Source organism: Sus scrofa, chromosome 9 (genome assembly GCF_000003025.6).
Source record: "Sus scrofa isolate TJ Tabasco breed Duroc chromosome 9, Sscrofa11.1, whole genome shotgun sequence".
In the NCBI taxonomy this organism is placed as follows: domain Eukaryota; kingdom Metazoa; phylum Chordata; class Mammalia; order Artiodactyla; family Suidae; genus Sus; species Sus scrofa.
Window position 1 is genome coordinate 55,375,293 of NC_010451.4, and position 23,850 is coordinate 55,399,142.

Here is a 23,850-nt window from a genome sequence, read left to right on the forward strand (position 1 = left end):
AGGTTTCCAGAATAAAGTCAGTTCATGCCAAGGAAACATGGGACCTGGAGGGGTATCTTCACCGGGCTCACACACCCAAATTCTGCAGGGATGAGGCAGGGATGTGAGCATGTGGGGCTGAGCCGCTGGAGGCAAAATGGGAGATTCCTGTGCATCTCGAAGGGGCTAGCCTCCCCTCAATGTCTCTGGGTGTTTCTACACAGCAATGACAGAGTTCCAAGACCACCCCGTGGCACACCTGAGCTGTAGAGGGCCGTCCTGCTGCTGTGACGGACACATTGAACATCTCTGTGGTGTAGACTCAACCCAGAGTCAGCACCTGTGTGCCCTGTAGTCGCCAGTGCCTGGCTTGCTCCACTCACATTATAAATCACGATCCTCTCCCATTTTAGGTTAAAACAAGTACACTTCATTACACAGGTAAGCTCTTTTGCTCACAGATTTTTAAAAGTGATTTAATAACTCATTTTTGGCGTGGGGGCTATAGCTTGCTCCAAAGCCATAGCCATGGGAGCCAGATCATCCTTGGGCAATTTCCTTATCCTACAACCTCCCCAAAGCATCTCAAAGTCTGTAGATTTCTGACCAGTAGCTTTTTTTGAATGACTGCTCTTTCCTGCATCTCCTTCTATCTGTACCCTCTCCCACTCCCCCAAATCTGGAGATAGTTGCAGACAATATTGTCTTTCCTCGATCTGCCACCACCAAAGCTTCAATATGGCAGCCCCAGTGGTATCATTAAGTGATCACCAAAGCCCACTGGTTTGAGAGTCCCCCGCTGAACTCCAGCCCCTAGTCTGAGAAACAGAGACCTAAGCTGGTTTCATTCAAGAGCACCTTGTATCTTTGAACCCAATCAGCATTCAGTCACTTACTTTGGGGCAAAAGTGGCAACTTGGCACTGAAGGAAAATTCTCTGACCAAATCCTAGGTGAGGCAGAAACTTATTCTGCGTTCTGTGGATGGCGGGGACAGAAGCTCCGATGTGGCCTCAGGTTGGCTCCAGAGTTGTGGCTTTGCCCAGGCTGGCAGCTGAAGATGAAAAAAATCTAAAGCCCTCCAGCCCTCTTCCCACAGTCTCCCAGTGAGTGGCCGTGACTGGGCTGAGGTGTAGACCTGGAGACCTTCTTGCAGCCAGTCTGCTCCCTGACCACTGGACCACACAGTCAGTGTTTAACATGAATTCAGCAAACCTCAAAGCTCCAGGCCCGAGGAGACTGATTTTCCAAAACAGAGTGCTCTTTGTGAACAATTCAGCAAAAATTCTCTTTCCAGCTGGGAGTTGGGATGCGTGTTGCAAATGCTGGTGTTAATGAAAAACATCCACCTTCCACAGTTCCAACAACAAGAGAAAAGCACCACGCAAGATGAGTTCCTACGCCCTCCTCCTCAGGGCACTTATAAATACACTTTTATTTATGATGAGGGCTTTGGGGGTTTCGGACAGATATCATCAGTCCCAATTTTCAGCCCCCATGAAAGAGTTGGGGGGGTGGGGTGGCAAGGAGATGGATGTGATGGGTCCAAATGGGCACAGGGCAAAATTAGTGTCAGAGTTTGGGAGGAGAAGGTTGGTCCTGCACTGTGCATGGCCTAGAGACAGTCAACGCCCGGTATGAATACCTGGAACTTGACCCAGGTGAAATCAAGTGTTTATCTGTTGAGTCATTAAAAATTTTCTTCATGTGCCTCTTAGTCCTCCAGACATGATCAAAATGAGGTCTGACGAGGCCAGGGACATTCCACAAAGGATGACACCATCTATTCAGCAACTGGGATGGGAGATTACAATTCCACATAGTCCTATTGTAGTTCTCACTTTATTAGGAAATCTTTTATCTGGAACGGTCCAGAGCGAGTGAGATCAGCAAGACGGAGTTGCATTCCTTCCTGGGCTTGTCTCTGGTTGGTTAATCGGTCCTGCTTTCACACATGAACCAGACAGAAAAGAATGGAGCCAAACCCACATCGTTATGAATGAATTTCTTTGCTTTTAATCTCACACAGTTTAAAATACAATATGAAATCAGGCTACAGTATATAAAAAACTCTCCAGCAAAATGATGTGCCAGCATCAGCTACTAAAATAAACAAACAAAAAAACTCCCCCATAAGAAATGTTTTTGCATTTAAAAAAAAAAAACAACACATAGACACTTATATCGCTACATCTCTAAGCTACCTCAGTTCTGATTTTTAAAAAGCACCTGCTTTTCCTTTTTTCATCTTGCGTTTAAATTTTCAGCTTTTAAAAAATATAAATTATATGAAAATACAAGTTGGAAAATAGTCAAACACAATATAACATCTCTTTCACCCCTATACTTCTCAGCTTAAAAAAAAGTATTCTAAAAAAAGTTCAATAACTGAGGCAGTATTCCTGATAATTTCATTTTAATATATATATTTTATATATGTATATGCATACATATATTTATGGTTCCGCAAAACTTCTTTGGAATGTAGGTAAGAGTTCAACACATTTATATAGACCCCAACAGAGAAAGCAACATGCACAGCATGACTAGAATAGAGGTGTCATTTTCACCATGAAGATTAGGCAGGTTAATGCTCTAAAACCCAGAGTGTTCGTCTCCAAAGTGAGGAAAAGCATATCTGATCTTGGAATGCTACCTCGAATCCCCACAGCCACAAAGCCAGGGCTCTGTGTAGGGACGTCCCTCCCGGCAAGGCAGGAGGGAACAAAAGTGACCTCTGAACCGCACCGCCCAAACCAACGTGGGTTAAGGCATCTCCAGGAAAGTGAGTTTCACCAGCTCAACCAGATTTGCCCATCCTTCCTCTGAAGCTCACATGTGTTTTTTCAAAGCATCAATCCAACAATTCTGCTACATTTCCAGTGTATAAGCCACCCACCACTCTTCCTGGGATGGTCTCTGGCCTTCGGACAGAAAGAGAACAAGCATCTGGCCAGATCAACAAAGCTGTCTGAATTAATCTGCTGTCTACAAAGACTGAAAACGGTGGACAGAGAGAGAAAGGGCATCTTAGCAAACAGGCGGCTGAAAGAGCACGAGGCGGTACTTGCTTACATCTTATCTGCTATGGGATTACTGCAGGAGTTAGATACATTCAGACACGGGGAGTTCTCAGCATAAATTTAAAAGGAAAGGTTGATGAGTTGAGAAAGTGATTTTATGCCTGATGGCAAACAGCAAGCAATGACCGATGCTTGGCTTTGGGTCTACTCTCAGCCATGACTGAAATGTGGAAAGACTTCACAAGAAAACCCCGGGATTAGCTCAGCTGCAGGTCTGCATGTCTGCAAACACACGCACCACACACACACACCCACACACACGCACACGCACGCACGCACACGTCTTTGCCAGTGCCCTACAAAGATCACATAATCTAAGAGAAAACAATGTAGTCCAAACAGTTCTGCCTAACACTCCCTGAGCAGCTCCTAAAATATTTCGAGAGCTTCATTAAGGCACCTGCATCCGGAAGAAGATCAAAATACACAGCTGGGCGAAATTCTGCCTTTGCTTTCCAAGTGGATGCTCCGATAATATCGGCAGGAGGAAACGCATGAATCACAGAGCTAAGTTCCTGATCATTCAGGGTCTGCAAGAGGAGTAAACAATCCACTTTCTTGAAGATGCTAGAAGGTAGTTAGTACTTCCAGTTTCTCAGCCGGGGCCCAAGAAGGGCCAGCCCTGAGAAGCTCGTCCTAAATGTGTCTTCACCTCGCTCAATGAAGCCCAAAAAGCCATCCCTCTGATGTCCTCCTTGTCATCGGGCACCTGTACGGTATGGGGGTGATTCTAATTGTACCAGGCAGTTTTCCTCAGTAGTTTGATGTTGGTCCCCCCCCTCCCTGAACCCCATATTCAGATTAATATTCACAACTGCCTCTGTTGACCATGTGTATAGTTCAACTCTGGGGGAACTAAAAAGAAATTTGAATCTCGTGCACCACCTTATTCCTTCCCTTAAGCTCCTTTCCTTCTATTTCCTCTGCCTTCAAGTCTGGTCTTCCTTGCTCTGCAATTACTAACCTTCCCTCACCCTGTGCCAGGATAGCAGATCCAAGCACAGGGCCCTAATGGCATCTGCGCTATGCACGCTGCCCACGCACCCAGTCTCACCTGACATCCGACTCAGCTGCCTTAAACTCCTCGAAGGAAAGCCTCGCACTTCTCCCCCAAGACAGCCGAGCCACATTTTATTCCTATGCTCCCTTAATTTCCATTGCTTCTAAAACCCAGGACATCTCAATGGCTCTATCAGATCTGCTCCAACTCATGTCATGTCTGCAGTTACTCTTTCACTCACCCATCAGAAAGCTGTACATTTCTCTCTACTAAATAACAGAGTAGGGGAAGCAATACATGTGAGATGCTGGGGGAAAAAAATAAGACATAAAAAAGAAAGGACAGAGTGTTAGTTTGGAATGACATGCATTCAGGACTTATTTCATAATACCTGAGGGGTAATGCCTATGCATACAGATTTTTATTCCAAGTCATGTTTGTTACAGGTACAAAACCAGTCCAGAACCAGGTCCATCATTCCCCATCAATCCCCCTTCCATGACTTCTACAGTGCTCCTACATTTACTATGGTCCCAAACCAGGTGTGGTCCAAAAAATACATTCAGTTCCAAGACTTAATGCTTCTTAGCCCAACGTTACGTCCAAGCCCCGAGGATCTACGAATGACAAGTAAGTAGAGGGGTGTGATCATAATTGTTTAAAATTATAGGTGAAATTCCCATGCACAGTTTCCTTGCACCCAAATCAGCATTATTTTTCCTTCATATATCAGTCACACGAATTTGGGGTCCCCCATCTCAGTGACAGCACTTTGCCTTTCCAGTGGGGTCTATATAAACAGTTTCCTTTCACGGTGACAGAATCCTCAACCGGCAAATAAAAACAAACTTGCATGATATACCGCAACACTGAGACCACCTTAGAGCTTAAGACGATTTTTAAGGAAAAAAAAAAAAAATACTGGCACAAAATTTAATTGAATAAATTTTAACACGAAAACAGTTTTGGCCCCACTACATGGAAGTCCATCTTTGTTTCGAAAGAGAATAAAAGGTAAATAGTCCTTGGTTTTTAGTGCATCCCCCAAACAAAAGATTTGATCCCACCTCCCACTTTTTTGCCCTCCCAGACCTGAAAACAAAAGCAAACGAATTGCCTTTTATTAGTCTCCTAGCCCCTGGTGCATCGATTTCTTTTGCTAATAGGTCCATGACTCAAAACACTTTTCTTTTTTCATGGAATATTTTTTTTTTTAAATGATGGGACACATTTGTCTCTTCCTCCCTTAAGCCAGATTCTTCAAGCTTCTAAGAAGGCCCTTCTTGCTCAAGAATTTCTTGTCCCGCCCGCCCCACGAGTCCTGGCCCTCCTCTTCCGACAGCGCACAATTGATTATAGCTGCAGCTCACTTAGCTCCCACCCCTGAATGTAAAAAAAACGAGCTCTGGAAAATTAAAAATAGAATAACAATTAAAAATTAAGAGTCCGACCGACGTGGTTGTTCTTTAAAATGCCTCAGGAGAGTTTGCCCAGCCCCAGGGTGTCCATCACTCATCGGCATCGGGCTTGACGTCCAGCATGGCATGGAGCTCCTCGGGCGTGTAGCCCAGGAGGCTCTGCAGGTCGCACACAAAGCGGTACACGTAGCGTTTACCCGCCGTCTTGTGGATGATGTTTTTGTCATAATAATAGCGAAGGCCACGGCTCAGTTTCTCATAATTCATCTTAGGTTTGTTTTTCCTTTTTCCCCATCTCCTGGCCACCTGAAATTTAAAACAAAAAAGAAAGAGGGGGGTAAAAATCTATAGGATAATCCATATATATACGTTTATATGCCTACACCATTTGTGCTGACCCATGAGGTGCCGGAGACAGAGATTCGTGTACGCGGAAGATACTTTTCTGACGGATCACTTCTGAAGTCCAGATTCCAAGGGATGGCCAAGGATGATAGTGACACTGATTCTTTTTTTTTTGGCTGCACCCGTGGCATAAGGGAGTTCCCAGGCAGGCAGGGATTGAACTCGAGCCACTACAGTAACAACACTGGATCCTTAACCACTGGGCCACCAGGGAACTCCTTTATTCTTTAAGTTGCTGAAAACATGGTGATCCTAACTCCTTAAAGCCTCTAATATTTAAAAAAAAAAAAACCAACACTATAGAGTCTCCCCTTCCTGTATCATGAACAGAATGCCCTTGCTTTGAAAGCATGAAGTCCAATGTGAGGGATGGATGGCTGTGCTGCCAGCACACCTGCCTTTCATCAACAGGAAGCATTTTTTCTGTACTGGGCACAAGGGCCCCTGAGGTCTACCGGGACACAGAGGTTGCCTCTCACTCTCTCTCTCCTTTTTTTTTTTTTAATTTCAAGTATGCAGAAGACTTCCCTTGCCATTTATTTATTTATTTATTTTGCTTTTTAGGGCTGCACCTGAGGCATATGGAGGTTCCCAGGCTAGGGGTCGAATCGGAGCTGTAGCTGCTGGCCTGCACCACAGCCACAGCAACGCCAGATCCGAGCCGAGTCTGCGACCCACACCACAGCTCACGGCAACGCCAGATCCTTAACCCACTGAGCGAGGCCAGGGATCACACCCGCAACCTCATGGTTCCTAGTCAGATTCGTTTCCGCTGCGCCACGAGACGGGAACTCCTAGAGAGGTTGTTTCTCTTGATCTTTGTTTTTAATCCTCTGAATTGGGCGTGGCACAAAGCAAACACCTTGTAAGTGTCTGTTAATGAAAGGGCAAATGAATGAGCAAATCTTCCCAGGCCCCCATATTCATGGAGTCACAAGGCCAGGAAGGGTGCAAAGTCAGAGAAGGCAACGTGTATTGACGAAGAGCCTCCTATGTGCCAGGAACTTTACAGGTGTCCTATCAGTTACTCCTGGGAAATAAATGGGCAACGTGGTTGATTATCTCTGTTTTCCCAATGATGAGACTCTGAGGAGGTCACACCAGTAACAGAGCTGGGATTCGAGCCCCGAAAAAAAGTCATCAGACCCGCAGGACCCATTTCCAGAGCTCGCGCTCTCCTCCTCCCTCACCATAAGGCCCTCCCTTCTTACCTCATCTGGGTCAGAAAGCTTGAATTCCCAGCCATCTCCTGTCCAGCTGATAAAAGACTGACAGGATTTATCAGTGAGTAATTCCAGAAGAAACTGCCACAGCTGGATCGGTCCGCTGCCTGGAACACAAGCCATTGTGAATCATTACACCAGACGCTCCTCACGCCCAGCAACTAATCCCATTATCCGCACTCCCCATCCCTTCTCGCTCGGTCCCCCCAGCCAGGAGAAAAGGAAGCCAACAGGCAGCACAAGTGATGGAGGAGGGAGGAGGGGCTCAACCGACGGAAAACGTGAAGGCTTCCTACCCCGAAAGCATTGATGGCAGAATAGCAATTGCTTTATTTTGATCAACTTAAGGGTCAGTCCATTTTTATTGCTAAGCAAACTCTACAAAGACAAGACTGAATCTCTCCTTGGAGATGTTCTACAGAAGCATAATTTCTCTCTCTCTCTCTCTCTCTCTCTCTTGTTTTTTTTTTTTTTTTTGCCTGAACAAACGAAGTCGTTATTTTTGCCTTCCAAAGGAAGAAAGGTATGAACCAAGGAATGTCTTTGTCATTTCCAACCCGAAGTCAAAGCTCATAGGCACCATCTATAGCAGAGAGCCCTGATTTGCAAGGGAGAAGCAGTACCGTCCTAGGGGGAATCTAACAAGGACACCGAGGTCAGATGTTCTTTTGGTCATAGCATTCCTCTCTCCCAGGATCCCGTCCCCACCTACAGGCAGGCACCCAAACTAAGAACGGAAAGCCTCATCGCTTTGGAAGGAATCAACTCGCCAGCCAGGAAGTTCTCAGAGGTCAGGTGAGGACTGCCTCAGAAATTGTCCATGGGTTCAGCGAACTCTAACTCACACACACACACACTCTATTCTCTTGTCTTAGTCATCAACACTGCAAGATCTGAGTTCTGGAAGCCCTGACATAGTCTATCAATTTATCTTTGCTAGGGAGTTCCTGTTGTAGCTCAGCGATAGTGAATCTGACTGGTATCTATGACGATGCGAGATCTGATCCCTTGGCCTTGCTCTGTGGGTTAAGGTTCTGGCGTTGCCATGAGCTGTGGTGCAGGTCGCAGACGCAGCTCAGATCCTGTGTGGCCGTGGCTGTGTCGTAGACCAGCAGATGCAGCTCTGATTCGATCCCTAGCCTGGGAACTTCCATAGGCCGCCTGTATGGTGCTAAAATGAAAAAAAAGAAAAGAAAAGAAAAGAAAAAAATTATCTCACACAACAAGACTTATGCTCCATGGGTTTCCTTCTAGGATGGCTTTCTATTCAGAAGTGACAGTGCTTCTTCGGAATCTTATCTCATTTATGGATGTAGCCAGGGAGACAAGTATGGGTTCAATAGTCCACGCTGCTCACTACACTTCCACACCATCTTAGAAGCAATCGGGCGGCAGTGGGGCTGGGAAAGATCAAGTCCTTGTAGATGAAGAAAGCCTTGCATGCTCTAACTCACAAAGGAAAATGCGACGTTTTTAGGCTCTAAACCTGAACCTGAGTTTCAAATTGGTCTGAGCCAAAGCAAACTGAGATTCAATGGGAAATCGGCTTTACATTCCCTCTCTATCTAAAAAAGAAACATTCAGAGTTCCCTTGCAGTACAGCGGGTTAAGGATCCGGCATTGTCACTGCAATGGCTTGGGTCACTGCTATGGCGGGGGTTTGATCCCTGGTCTGAGAACTTCTACATGCTGTGGGCGTGGCCAATAAAGAAAGAAATGTCCTTTACGACCTATAAGGGCAATCTCTCGTTATGTCTTACACTTCTACGAGGCATGCTCACTTGCACCATTTTTCTTGCTCCGAAAATCCACTCCCCACCTTCCTTATAGGCAAGGCACAAGAGGGCTATTTCCATCCAGCTGGGGCTGAAAAAGGCACACCAAAAAGTGATGTGATTTTGCTCCAGAGTTTAATTAGGAAATGATGGGTCAGGTGCTCAGGCCTTGGGAGTCCTGGCACCAGGGTAACCTCGATGGACGCCTACGAGCAAACCGCGGCCGGCTTGGCGAGCATCCTCACAGGACAGTCAAAGGAAGCAATGGCTTCGGTGACAACTTCCTAGTAATCATTCTTAGGATCCTCCTTTGTACCACCCAAGCATCAGGAAAATGAAATCTCTCTACCTCATCCTTTTAGGAATGCACCTCAAAAGTGCTTTAAAACCGTCTTGCAAGAAATACTTGACACATATTCTAGAATTAAATGATTCAGCAAACACCTGCAAAATATATTCACATGTGAAGAAATGGTGCAGGGAACTACACTACCCTTTTCTGTTTCTACCCCTCATTAACAAACAAACAAAAAACATTTAGTGGACAGCTCGGACACACTTGCAGATTTCTCAGGAACTGGTAGTCCCTACTACCTTCTGCCTGGAATAATATCCTAACGTGACGTCCTAGGAGGAATCCACAGAGAAGCCACTCTAATGGGCAGGAGGAAGAAAACAAACCTCTAGTAAGAACTACTCTGCAGGAGTTCCCGTCGTGGCTCAGTGGTTAGTGAATCTGACTAGGAACCATGAGGTTTCGGGTTCCATCCCAGGCCTTGCTCAGCGGGTTAAGGATCCGGCATTGCCGTGAGCTGTGGTGTAGGTTGCAGACGTGGCTCAGATCCCGAGTTGATGTGGCCGTGGTGTAGGCCGGCGGCTACAGCTCCAATTCGATCCCTAGCCTGGGAACCTCCATATGCCGCAGGAGCGGCCCAATAAATGGCAAAAAAAGACAAAAAAAAAAAAAAAAAAAAGAAAAAAGAAATACTACGCAAATTTTGATGGCAAAAAAGAAAAAAAGCAACTCTAAGAGCCCTTTTAGATTTCCGAAAGAAGCATAAAATGAGTATAGACACCCACAGGACCCCCGAAGTGAGGCTAAGGAAAAATCCACTACCCCAAATTAGGTCGATAAGCTGGGGAGTTCATGGTCCTCTCCTGGGTCAAGACTACAGACCATAGACAAGGCCAGGGCTGGGGGCAGGCATGGATGGCTGCTTTCAGATGCCTGGCAAAGGCAAATACAAACAGGAGCTGTGCGCTTTCTTAGGCTGCTACCAGGCACCATAGGAATTCATATGTGAGGCTTTGGAGCCATCATATTCATCCCTCACAGTAACTCCATGGGTAGGTGCTATTGTTACTAAATTTGCCTCTCCCACTTTCCAGCAGGAAACACTGACCCACTCTGTGGCTCTATAACCTCTCCAAGGCCACACGAGTCAAAGGGTGTGGCCGGAATGCAGGCCGCCTGACCTCCAAATTCTTTCTCTCGACACTCCACTGTCCACAGGCAAGACCAACCCAGGAGTGGGCATCGAAATTGCCCTTGGACTGCTGTGGACCCAGGGATAAAAGGACCTGGCTTCTTAAAAACATCTTCTCTTCCCTGCCTCTCACAGCACGTGGTCCAGGACACCGGACGGCCAGTGGTTCTCCTGACAGTCTGACCACTAGGGACCTTGGTGTCCACCTCCACAGGGGACACTTCCAGCCCAGTCAGGTCCCTGCAGGGTCACTGCTGGGCTATGTTATGTCACTATTTCTCCCTCCACTAGTTATCTTAAAAGCCCTCTCACACTACTGGTCTGAGATCTCTTTGGGGAGAAGTGGGCTGATCATACCAAACTGAGGAAAGGGACAGAAACAGGGGCGTTCTTGTCCCCAGACAGGTCCTGGCCATTGGCAGGGCACAGCAAGCACATCCTGAGTCGTGGAAAGGGAGGCCCAAGAGCCACCATTGTCCCCATCCACGAGACTGTACGGCCATCAAGTGCCAAAGGGGCTTCAATTCGAGGCAGTGGGACCAGCTCAGGGAGGAGGGATGCAAGCAGAGCTATAACTGCTTCTCCTCCGCCACTTCCCCAGCTGGATGTTAGAGGCACAGGCTGCCCGGCCCTGCCCCAGCCCGCTCTCTGTGTACATCTGAGCCCTGGCGTCTGTGAATGTGGCCGGGGCAGACTGAGTCCTTTTCTCTCATCATGAGTTTCCCTGTGCTCATAAACAACATCAAACTGTGAAATCTGGCAACTGGGAGCCGAGGTCCTAGTTGTGGTGCCCTCCTAACTCTTCTTCTATTTACCGAAGGGAAGAGGGGAGGGTAAATGGGAAAACCAGATGCCTAAGGAAGGCACAGGGACCCGAATGGGAGGCAGTGGGGAGGTACGTCTTCCCCGGGCCGCACGATGGTAAAGTCAAGCAGCGGTGGGGTCAGCTCAGGTCTCCTTCGTGATGCTTGGGAAAAAGTCCCATCAGCCCAACAGGCTAAGGGCACGCACAGCATTCTCACCTGCGGTTTTCTGGAAGTTGCCCCGGCTAACCCTTCACCCTTTGCAACTGACCCCCAAAAAAGGGGATCCGTGATCCGTCCCCCCCACCCTGCCCCAGAGAGTTCTCTCTAGGTCACTTTTGCTGACACCTCAACCCTCCTTGTGTGTTATTTTCCCCATGACAACATGGGTGTCAGGGTGGCTCGTGCCCTGGCTGGATCCGCGAGGAGTCCAACAGGGAGGCTGTTTCCGCAGCAAGGTGTCACCCTCCCTGGGGGGCCGGAAGGGGAACTCAGGGCCACTTGGCAGCCCACGGCATGCAGGTGGCTCTGGGGTTGGAGGGGACGCTGGCGACGCTGACCTTCGGGCAGCAGCATCCGAGTCCCAGTCCAAGGGACGTTCTCATTTGTGCCCAGACACAAAGGGAGGCTGGCTCTCGCGGGTACAGTTCCTCCCGGAGAACATCTCTATGTCGCTCAGCGTCCATCTGTCCAAACCCCCAGGGCCCAGGCTCTGTCCCTTGCCCTCCATCCAACATATCCTCACATTGTTGAGCCTTTTACTCCATTCTCCTGGCACCTCCCTCGCCCCATCCACCCACCAACCAGACTGTGGTCCCAGTGACCTTTGTCCCAGGGAGCAGAGAATGGTACTAAGAATAGTGCCCATCACAGGGCGGGGGGGAGCGAGGGGGCTCACACACTAACTGTGACTCACAATGGTGTCCCTGTCTGGGGCCCCCACAGCAGTCAACAGCGGCCTTCACCAGGCTGCCCCGGGGTGTCACACATCAGGAATCCAGTGGCATCACTGGGAAACTATGCTTCTCAAGTCGGAGCTCTGAACCACAACAACAGAGGGGTCCCTGTTAGAAGGCAGTGTCTCCGCAGCCGTGCGGGAGGGCGGGCACCACACACACACACACACACACACACACACACACTCACACGCCCCCCACCCCTGCCCGCTCCCCCAGGCTGCAGCGGGGAGTTTCCTCTGACGGCTTTGTTCTCAGCTTCTGGGGAAGACAAAAATTCTCAGTACAACACTGATGGTCCCACTCAAAGACTATGTATGACACAACCTCAGTTATCGGGGGCATCTGAAGGGACCCCAGGCCAGCAGAGCTAGTCACACAAGGACGTTTCCCTCCAGAGGGGACCCTCAAAGTAGTTCAAGTCCAGGGCTAATAACCACTCCCTCTTTTTGTAAGGCAAGGCACCCAGTATATTCCTACTCATCTGGTTGTTTCCCTTCTCTTTGTCTAGGGACCAGAAGGCTCCTGTCTGTCTCCTTGAGGGGTGATTTTAAAAACGCCCCCGTTTTTTGGCCCCCTGGCTTAGAGGCTAAGAAGAGAGCAGCTCAGGTAAATGGAAAAAGCAAAAGGCCAGGACAGGATTTGAATCAAGTGCCCTGGATCATAACTGTTCCCAGAATGAGAAAAAAGATGTCAGCATCTTTCTTCTCATTCTCCAGGCTCGGGGGTTGCCTGCCACAGCAGTGAATTTACAGCTGGTCAACCAGGCTCAGGGTGGGGACCCCTTTCCAGTTCAGCTTCAAGTTCTCACTCTGTCGCCTGTGCCCAGCGTGAGGCAACCACACAGGAGCAGAGCCCAAGGCAGTGGCTGTCTCGGTCAGCACCCCCATCGTCTGTGTGCACATCAAGACCAAGCCTAGCAGCCTGCTCTCCGTAAATCTCTCTCATCACTAGAACACACACTCCAAGGGCGGGGACTGTGAGTTTTCACTGCTGTCACCCAAAGCCTAGCACAGTGCCTCACCAGCAAACACAATCGAAAAGCTGTCTGCCGTGGGGTGACTCCTTCCACCTGTTAGTTCCCTCCCACCCTAGGCTGCATCTGATCGAACCTTCTGTGTTCCGTGCCAGGCGTGGGACCTGGCCTGGGACAGGTGCTCAGTAAATATTTACTGAACTGTATTACCCCAACAATCCTCTGCAGAAAGGTGTCAGGGTACAAGCGACCCAAACTGCTTCTCTCTATTAAACTATATTTGGGGCCAAACAATATGGGTGACTCCCAGGCTATGTTTCATCAACATGTGCCCCAAAATAAAAACGGCCCCACCTCCTGTCCTTTGGGGATTCATTTGCTACTTTGAGCATCTAATCTCTGTAGCTCGACTCTCAAAGTCAAATCAAAGACCTCGGTGTGGGCAGGACACCACATTTATTTTAACCTATGAAACTCTCATGGTTGGTCACCCTTGCAACAGGGCTCACTCTGCCCCCATAGTACACATCTGACAGGTGGTCCTAAAACAGAGGAACGGGACTGACTGGCCCCTCCCTTCCCCCAGGTGTCTCTACCCACAGCCAAACGATGATGGCAAAAACAGAACACTCGACTCCAGAAATGACCCATCTGTTCACAAGTGTATCTTTTTTTTCAAACTACTGCAGGAGTGCCCACCTTTGTGGGTGGGGTGGGTGACCCTAGAATCTAAGCATCACCCTCTGCCTTCAACACCTTCTCAATGATCATCCACAAAAGATCCCGAAGTCCTTCTCATGCCGTCCAGTCCTGAGGAAATGACCTTTAATGACAAATGGAACAGAAAGCATCCTGACAGTTTCTTGCCCTCAGGGCCAAACCCAACAGGAGCTGCACTATCTTCTGAGTGGGGATGAATCAGTCAAGAAATTGTATTGCTGGATCGTTTGGCATCCGAAGCACTGAAGATTTTCAAAAGGAGGAAGAGGATGGTCTGCTTGATGTGCCTTTTCCCATTTCCTCGGAGCTATGGCCCTGCTGTGGCCCCAACTCAACCCAGTCTCACGTAAACCCCAACACGATCCATATGCGGTACGTCCTATAACTGATCAAGGAAGCCTTAGTTCAGCGAATCACTACAGACCAACATGTTCTATGCACATGGTCCTCTATCCATGGCTAGGAAATCGAAGGCAGCCATCGGGGACCTCAGTTCCAATAAGTCCACTCAGGACCACACACAACATTCTAACCTGTGCTTGAAAAACCCACTCGACGACACCTTCGTGACCTTGCGCTTAACATACTGCCGAAACAGCCAGGACCTAACAATGTAAATAAGTTAGAAAACAATTAAAACCAGCCTGGACACCAAGTCCCTGCCTCTGACACATTAGACCAAAAGAAAGTAGGAAGCATTTCAAAAAATTTAAACCAACAAGCAAATGTGTCAGGCATTGGACATACTGACGGAGAGATGGCAGCAGACGGTATCCTGTAAAATCAAAATACATACATGCCGGTGGGAAATGCCCCAAACAGAAAATCAAGTGTCCAGAACTTGGATCCCAACTCCTCCCCAATTGACTGTGCAATCTCATGCAGCTCATTTACCTCTCTGAGCCTTAGTTTATCTATCCCTAAAATGAAAATCACTATCCCCGCTCCTTCCTACTTTACGAAGATTATGTCCTTATTGTTACAAATACATATACATATATATGTGTATATACATAAAGAGATGACCACGGTGCAGAACAATTGGGGAACAATATAAAACACAACTATGGAATTGAACAGAATAATTAAACTACAGAAAAAAAGAAATTTTTTTAAAGCAGACTTTTCCTGAGACAAACAAGAAAAAAAAAAAAAAAGATGGAGTTGAAAAAAAAACAGCAAAAGCACCAGATAAAATTGAGTTATTCTTCCAAGAATTAAATTGGCCTTTTGTGCAGCAACTTCGAAAAAAGAGAAAGCCAGAGGTTAACCAAAAAAAAAAAAAAAAAAGTTAAAGTATATAAATGCAAGATGTTTTAAACACTGTAGATGCGAATAACCAGTTAAGTTCTTTTTAAATTAGGGATAACTCTGAAGTGCTTGCTCTAATTTAAAGGAGACACGCACAAAAAGCAGATGCAAACTGCTTTGCAAGTGAAAGTATCGCCGACATTTATGGCTTGGGGAAATCTTGGCCACAGACAGACTTAGATCCTCTTTCCCCTAAGGCACTTTTTCCCCCTTAATCATTTATACTCCTCACCAAGCACACACCACCTAATAATTATGTAGGGCTGACCTAGAGTGAGTCCAGCGTTCCCCACAAATGTTGGGAGTTGGGGCCTGGGGACGGGTTGCATCAGTTGTAACAGAAGAACAGCAGGAAGCCCATGTCCAAGACAGCTGGGGCCACAAGCCTGGTGGGCTGGCGATGGGTTGGCCAGGTGGCCCCACCTGGGACAGACGTAAGCGAGGCTCACTTGTGTCTGCCTTGGCCTGAGAACAAGACAGTTACACACTTTAGTGTCTGGAGGAAAGGCCCTTGTTTTTGCCTGGGCTCCTCACACCTGCATGTGTTCACGTACACATGTGTGGGGGTGGCTGCAGGGAAAGGCGACCACCCCCTCTCTTAAAGGGGCAGCCTGTATTCAAATGCAGGAGCCTTTCCTCCAAGTCCGAGGACTCTGTCTCGCCACATTCAACCTGCCACTCAGACACACACTTGGACAGTGAGCCGGCAAAGCTCAAGCCAGGAAGTGGGTTTCTTTAGAGCTTTTCCTCCTGATGTCTTCTAGGTAATAGATTGTTTTAAGAAGCCACCAGAAATGGGTGAGGTTTGGATTTGAGGGTATAGGGTGAGAATTTTGTTTAGAAACCAGAAAATAAAAAAGCCTTTTTCTAACTAATGTAAATGTCAAAAGAAATGCCTTCCTAAGTACCTAGGTAACAAGAAGAAAAAGATGTGTTCGCTGATTAGAAAGAGAAAATAGGATTTGAGACGTCTGAAGCCTGGACCTTTTACAGGAGATTCTCAATGCAATCGCCAAGCTTTATTTTCTCCTAGGGGTAAAGTTTCTTCCTTGCATCAAAGATGAGAAAAATAGGAGTTCCCGTCGTGGCGCAGTGGTTAACGAATCCGACTAGGAACCATGAGGTTGCAGGTTCGGTCCCTGCCCTTGCTCAGTGGGTTAAGGATCCGGCGTTGCCGTGAGCTGTGGTGTAGGTTGCAGACGCGGCTCAGATCCCGCGTTGCTGTGGCTCTGGCGTAGGACAGTGGCTACAGCTCCGATTCGATCCCTAGCCTGGGAACCTCCATATGCTGCGGGAGCGGCCCAAAGAAATAGCAAAAAAAAAAAAAAGATGAGAAAAATAACTAGTTACCGTATTCAAACTCTTGGGGAGCTGAACTAGATTCTAAGTCATCATCTGAGTACATAACTTGTCAAGCTTTTATCCAGCACATCCTTTCTGTTCGCCTCTCAAATGTAAAACATGGTAGCCAGCTTGGGTGGAATAACAGAAGAGAGTATTAATAACAGTATGGGGGTAACTGAAGAAACACTTCTGTTCCACCATAACGAGATGAGCTGAAAAGGTGCCACCCACGCCTTTAAAGTAGAAAGGACCGAGAACCCTGCCTGGAGGGGCCTTCATGAGAAACAGCACCCACCTCGGCTCTGAAGGTCAGACACCTCCACAGAGCCCGGCCCTATGGGCGCCTCTCCCGCAGAGCAAGTCCTGGCCTCTTCACTGAGCTCAAACTTTCACACTCACCCACCTTAGGACAACTTTCACTCTCAGTATCTCTCAGGGAGACATGAGTCACAGGCAAATAATGCAGCCTGGTAACTTAGTCAACAAAAGGCACTGAACCCAGAAGCCGATCCTGGGCCACCAAGAGCGTGGGGACCCTGGTCTGGAGTCCTGCCATCTGACCGGCCAGACACCACACTCATCTGTCAGGGCAGATGGCGCCACGACAACGTGCTGCTTGGCCCTCTGGCCGCAGGGAGCATAAGTGATCCCACCCACTGTGTCCCCATCAAAGCCATGCTTCCTGAGGCTGCTCTGCCCAGGGACAAGGCACCGAGGGCACCTGAGGCCATTCCTGCAAGACAGAGAGCTCCCGAGGGTTCCAGGCAGCCTGGTCACACCTTCCTTAGCTTGCGCTGCAGAGGCTCTCCCCACCCAAAACCCCCTCCTGTCTGCACAGGGTCTGAAGGCTCCGCTGCCTTCCCCTGCTCCCCCCCCCTCACCTTGTTCTTCAAGCACCTTCTCCCCCCAGCTTATGGCTTACAAGTCTAATCATGTCTTGGCACCTGCTACTGAGCAGACCCAAACCCAAACCCAAACCCAAACACGCTATTCATGTTGGATATTTTCCTGCAAATTGTTGGGCACAGAGAAAAAGTGTGAAAGGCCTCTGCTTTGTTGTCTACTGTGTGACCTGGGCTAGACTTCTCCGCCTTTGAACTCCAAGTGCTTTCCTCTATACAACAAGAATAACAGATTTTTTTTCTCATGTGGTGGTTGGTGACAGTTTAAAAAAAAGAATGCATATGAAAGAGCCTCGCACACAGGTGGAACTCAACACACATGTGATATTAAGTATCTCAAGTGTCCCCAAGAAGACCATGTCAGGAGTTACTGGAACTCTCTAAGTCAATCCATCATCCCCTGACCTCAAGGAATGTGGAATTATATTGGGAAGACACAAGGTCTGGAGAGGAATATGAAACAGTGGTAACACCCAGCACCCAGTGCTTCCTGTGGACCAGGCACTGTGCTGGGTGCTTCCCATAAGCTATTTATGTAATTCCCACAAGCAGTCCTGTAAGATAGGAACTGCTATTATGACCATTCTGTGGATGAGAAAACCAAGGCACAGAGATGTCAGCTTGCCCAATGACACACAGCTGGTCAGTGGCAAAGTTGGCACACACTCAGGCTGACCAGTCCCTGAGTCCATGCTCTTAAGCCCAATACCATGAAGCCTCTGAAATGTACCTTGTGGTCAAAGAGCCTGGATGGTCCCCTCTCCAGGGCTGAACCTGGACTTAAATCTGAAGGCCTAAGTGACAAACTGGATGTGGATAACCATCCCACCTGTAGCATCACATGGAAGTCACTTTCAGGAGAAGAGGGAGGGACATACAGAGGCTCTTGAACAACACAGGTTGGCACTTCACGGGTCCACTTATACACGGATTTTTTTTTAAATATATTAGAATTTTTTTGTAGATTTGCTATCATTTGAAAAAAACAGACAAATCGCATAGCCTAGAAAGAGCGAAAAATAAGACAAAAAATGAGGTATGTCTTGAACGCATAAAATATATGTAGATATGCATATAACAATCAACTGTTTATGTCAGCAGGTCAACAGCAGGCTAGCTGTTAAATCTGGGGATTAGATTCCAATTTTCGGCTGTGTGGGGTTGGGAGTGGGGGGGAGGTGTCGGCACCCCCGACCTCCATGTTGTTCGAGGGTCAGTTGTAGCTTCTCTTGGTTCCAGCTTCCACGCTGAGGAACCACCGGTCAGTCGGCGTCCAGAGCAGCGGAGGCATCCAAGGAACCAGGAGATGCCAACGACTGGCAGAGCCCTTGCCAGCAGAGGCCTCAGCAACACACTGGCTGGATCCTGCTTAGTGGAAACACTGGACTTCAAAGACAAAAAGGTGGAGCTTCAAAAGCAGAGACCAAGAGGAATTCCAGAACAGTCCCCACCCAATTTCACCATTTGGAATTGGATTGTGTTAAAGAAACAGTGACCCCGCATATGGGAGCCTCAGAGACAACTCTAGAGCAGGCAGGGGGTGGGGAGGGCATCCCCAGAAAAAATGGGTCAACGTGTGAGCTTCCCACCTCCAAATCCAGGCACCGACGGGCCTCAGGTGGCCAGAACCACACCAGGGTCTGAGATTTATTTCATGAAGCACGAAGGGGCCTCTCTGGCCCCAAGGCACCTTGCTGTTGTTCCTGTAGCTGCGTCAAGACCCTGGGGTGGCCCCGCCAGCTGCGGTCTTCAAGGGCAACCGACAGAAACAGGGAGCCCCCCTTTCCACGCTTTCAAAAGCCATTTAGAAGAAAAAAAATTAATAGCGAGGCCCAATCCTCCCACCGTGTGATCTTTTTCCACTGGTGGCGGATGATTAAGAAAAACTGTCACAAAGGAGCCAGTCAGGAGGCAGAAGCAGGGGAACCACTGTGCCAGCAACACCAAGAGGCTGTCCTGCCACCCAGCTCAGATCTGCCAGGAGCTTCCCCCCCGCCCCCAGGCTCCCAAGCATCTTCCCAGCAGCCTCGTAACTGAGCAGCCTGTGAACACTCCTGCAGTGTGAGCCCAGACACATTCCACGCACCCGCCTTGGGACCCACCGCCAAACACAGCGCAGAGAATCAGACTCCTCCCAGGTTCAGTGATGCTGGCTGGCAGCAAGGCTCCACTGAGGCTGAGGGAGGGGGCTGCCTGGCCCCCTACAACCTGCTCTTCACAGGGGCCTCTGCCAGCCATCCAGGTACTGCCCCAAGGATGTCCTTACACTGAAACCGTGACCCCTCCTGAAAGCCTCAGGCCAGGCTCAGCCAGAAGCTCAGGGCGCCTGGAAAAGGCAGTTCCGCACAAAACAGGCACCAGAGTTTAACGCTCATGTCTCGAGGCTGGTTCCTCTCAACTTCAGTCATTTTGCGCTGTTGCAGCAACACCATTCTGGTGCAGAGACTATATTCCAGAGCTTGGCCCTGGGAAAAATGCACCCCCAACCCCCCAATTATAAAGCTCCAAGCTGTTCCTAATAACACCCCACCTGGGTGTAGATCAGAAGTAGACTCTTCTGCACACACTGACACGACACAACTCATCTGCTCCGAACACCCCCCTCCTTTTCCTCATCAGTGACTTGGGCTCTTCCTAAGCTTCTTCGGCTGTTGCCTGTACCTGAAGATACTGAGAGGATTTTGCAATCCAGCTTTCCTTCAGAAAACTGTGATTCCAGGTAACGCTGCCAAATCTCGGGTTTCAGTCTGAATGGTAGGGCTTTGAGGGACTTCCTTTTGCAGTAAACTTGTTTATTTTCACAAACATGTTTTAGCAGCAGCTTTAGGTTACTGAACCCAAAAACTCAATTACCAGGCAGAACTCCCAGGTTCTGGGTGCGGTCCGCGGATTTGGTTACTGTGTGACGGTGGACAGGCTCTAGTTTATCTACAAAATGGCAAAAAGAAGGTTTATCTCAGGCCAGAAGCAATGGGAGAGGAGGCCCTGCATGCAGGGGAATGTCTCGGGCTTCCATTTCTACAGGGCTGGTACTGTTTTGTGGGATGTCTCACGCAAAAGTATTTGAAAGATGCATTTCTGATAGTCCTCAGTTTTGCCTGTAGGAGACCGAGGGACTATCTATTCATAAATCTGTGTAGGTTGGTAAAATGTAGTTTCATTACAGTTAATGAGTGGCTCCGGGATTGGCTTTTCTTTAGGCTCCAGGATAAAGGAGAGACCCTCACCACGGCCTCCACATTTGCAACTCAGAACTGGGGATACACCTAGATGCTGAGAGTCACCACCAGCAGGCCGGCCCAAGAACCACTGCAGGAGTGATAGGAACAGACTCCTTATCTGTAGCAGCAAAAGTCTGGCGAGCTGGAGAGCAGTTCAATTTGGAGTGAAGTTCGATAAAGGTGATTTTCAGACCAACAGCTCCACCCCTTGCTGAGAGCCCCAACCCCCAGACAAAGCATCAATGAGTGACAAGCAAGAGAGACAAGACCCCTAATCTACTCCATGCGAACAGCTGAGATAAGAGATGAGTGTTCTCCTTTCTTAAGAGGGAGAAAGATTCTGAACTCAGGTGAGACATCTGGCAAGTAGGGTTCAATTCAGCAGCTACCTTCCTGCAGAAGGCCATGAATAAGCCATTTTGGGTACCTCAATGTCATCATCCATAAAAGAAGCTTGGAGGGACAGAGGGGAAGGGACAATAATCTTTGACAATCCAGCATATTATTCTACGCCCTCTAAATCTGGAAGGAAAAAAAAAAAGAAAGAAAGAAAGAAAAAAAAAGAAAAATCAGAGATGCCCATGTTTGCCAAGGATCTAGAAAGCGCTATGATTGGGTCCATCCAGTACATAGAAAATACTCAGCCACTTCCCTCAGAATCAGATGGGCTTCAATATGTATCTCTGAACAAAAGAAACAGAGCTTTCTGATTGCATGGTTTTGATAACCATAAGCAGTCCCAGTAAGGCAAGAAGGTACATTTTGGCGGAAGCCAGCGTTGTATTTGATGTATTCTTCACTCAGCTAACAGGCAGGCTTTCAAGCCATGTTATCTGCCCCCACATCTTGACCTAATTTAACAAGTTGCCATGGGAGCCCTGCGAAGGTTGATGCAATTTTCTTATCTTGAGAGGAAGAATGTAACAGTGCAAGAGAATGTGAAAATTCAGTTTCTAACTGATTTCCACACTTACGGTGCAGTAACTAAGACAGCCTATGAAGAATAAGATGCATTCCATTCTTTTGCAGGTGAGCTGGACAAAGACCAAGGCCCCTAGGGCACTGGCAGGAAAACAGACCCCCCTCACCCCCAGCTCGAGGAATCTATGCAGGCATCCTTTAGTTCAGGCCAAGGAATAGTGACGTAAGAAGGTCCATGTGCTTCTGCCTTGTGACCACACCTACTCTGGAGCAGTCCAATTTTAAGGAAACAGATTTTTTAAAAAAAAAAAAAAGAGGGCAGAACTTGAGATAGAAAATAAGTGTGACTTTTATGAGCAATAAAGTTTGCCAACACACACAATGATCTCCACTTTCCAAAGTACTTTTCCAAACTTCAGCAACTCTTAGGGTCTCATCTGCATAGGATCAGAGACCCATCAGTACAAACTCCAGTCACTGCATGTCCTGGAGGGGTGGCGGGGGTGGGGTGGGGGCTGGGTATGTTCCTGGATCCCTAGGATGTATCTGAGATGATAAAGGGTCTCCATGAGAGGCGAGCTAGTCTGCACCGTGGACGGGTGATATTCACCAGGCACTGGACACAGGGGAAGAAGCCACCCCGATTTGGGGCCCCACATGCCTAACAAATGCTGACCTTCATCAAATCACCGTAATAAGGAAATCCAGTTCAAGTGGAAGGACAATGACAGTATCTTGAATTCGTCAAGACAGTGAACCTTCAAGGGCTACCAGCACTTATCTGCACTCAACACACTCTCAGAAACATTTGCTGAAATAATTGATCTGTTACGATTGAGCTTTACCCCCATGTCTAGCACAATGTCTAGCACTCATTTGTCTAATTAATGGAGTTAGTTCAATTATATTTTCACAGATCTCCTACCACCAAAATGGGAGGAGCACTTCCACTTCACTAAAAGTAGAACAGGGTACAAGGTACATTTGCCTAAAATCACACAGTGTGTTAGGGCTGGGAGGGAGCACAGAGGACTTCTGTTTTCTGGGCTATTGTTTGCACCACCATTTGAGGTGGTTTGGAAAGTTATGCATCCCCAGTTATAAAGAAGAAACAACAGAATGGTAAGATGCTTAAAAAAGTGGTTTTCAATTCAAATGACTACTTGAGTCTTTGAGATTTTTAACTGATAAGCACCCTCTCCTTTCTTCCATCCACCGAATGTTTTATTCCCGTAGAGAGAAAGAGAGACAGAGGCAGTGGGAGAAAGGAAGGAAAGAAGGAAGGAAGGAAGGAGGGAGGGAGGGAGGGAGGGAAGAGCACCCATTTAAAAACAATCTCTCCAAATAAAGGACAACATCAAACACATCAAACAGAACTCAGACCTCCAAGATGTCCCTGAATTTGTCCTGAAAAGAGCTTCTGATGTTCTCAATCTCTCTGGCTCTGGGTTAAGATTGCCAGAGAAGGCGGTCTTTTGTTGGCTCTCTTGATGGCAGTTCACATCCCTAATTTGTCCTTCACACACATTCCTAGTTCTTAGAATGTCCAATTCATCCTTTTCCTTCTGTCCTTGAAACTGGGACACACTTGCAGAGATTCCCAACTCTCAGATAATTCTTGTCAAGGTACCAAGACCATCTCAGTCAAAGCCCCTTAAGTCACTCTTGCAGACCATTAGCTTGGCAGGCTTCCTCCATCCAGAAAATCCAATAAATACTACAGGTACCCTTTTCAGAGGCAGTTCTATTGGAGGTGGAGAGCAGGCTTTCACCATTTCTAGAAACTTCTAGGCTTTTTATAGTGTAGCCATAGATCCTTACCAGAATATACCCCATGAAGGTTGACCTAAATCATCAGGCTTTCTTTGGCCATAACCCAAACTTTAGGACTGAAAGTCAGTTTATTCTCATTATCCACAAAACCACCTTTACCAGGAAAATTTTCAGAACTGAACACCAGGCTAAGAAAGGATGGTGAGAATGGTGAGAAGAATGACGCTCGTGCATGGTGATGGCAGTTATGGCGGAGATCATGTCAAATGGAACGAGGCAAGACCTCGGTGAACAAGGATAACGAAGTGGAGGATGTGGTCCTGGAGGTTAGGGAGGAAGGGGGAGAAGAGGTGGGCAGATGACGGAGCAGGTTTTCCCTGCACCACAAGTCAGACGCCACCACGGCCAGCACGGGATGCTGGCCATCCAACAGCCAGGTCACTTCAGAGCTACCTCGGTCCCTCTTGCTCCTAATTAAGCAGCACTCGCCTCCTCCTCCATGACTGTATCTGCCCAGAGTCCAGTTCTTAAAACATCTAAGGGTTAGTATGGGA

General features: G+C 47.9%; 1 protein-coding gene and 1 long non-coding RNA gene across 7 annotated transcripts in view; both read right to left on the reverse strand.

Annotated features, from left to right (window-relative positions):
* The window catches only part of ETS1 (ETS proto-oncogene 1, transcription factor), a 134,917-nt gene continuing 113,038 nt past the window's right edge, over positions 1,972–23,850 (reverse strand). For 2 of the 6 annotated variants that reach the window (XM_021101985.1, XM_021101986.1), the window contains 3 exons: positions 20,235–20,309; positions 7,096–7,214; positions 1,972–5,785 (listed from right to left, as the gene is read on the reverse strand). In XM_021101985.1, the coding sequence (XP_020957644.1) occupies positions 5,570–5,785; positions 7,096–7,214; positions 20,235–20,309 (410 nt within the window). In that variant the 3' untranslated portion in view covers positions 1,972–5,569. 6 annotated transcript variants of the gene reach the window in all.
* LOC110255459 lies at positions 7,568–20,228 on the reverse strand. Its single transcript, XR_002335736.1, has 2 exons — positions 12,282–20,228; positions 7,568–7,963 (listed from the first exon to the last, which is right to left on the reverse strand). It is a non-coding gene; the product is annotated as an uncharacterized LOC110255459 (long non-coding RNA).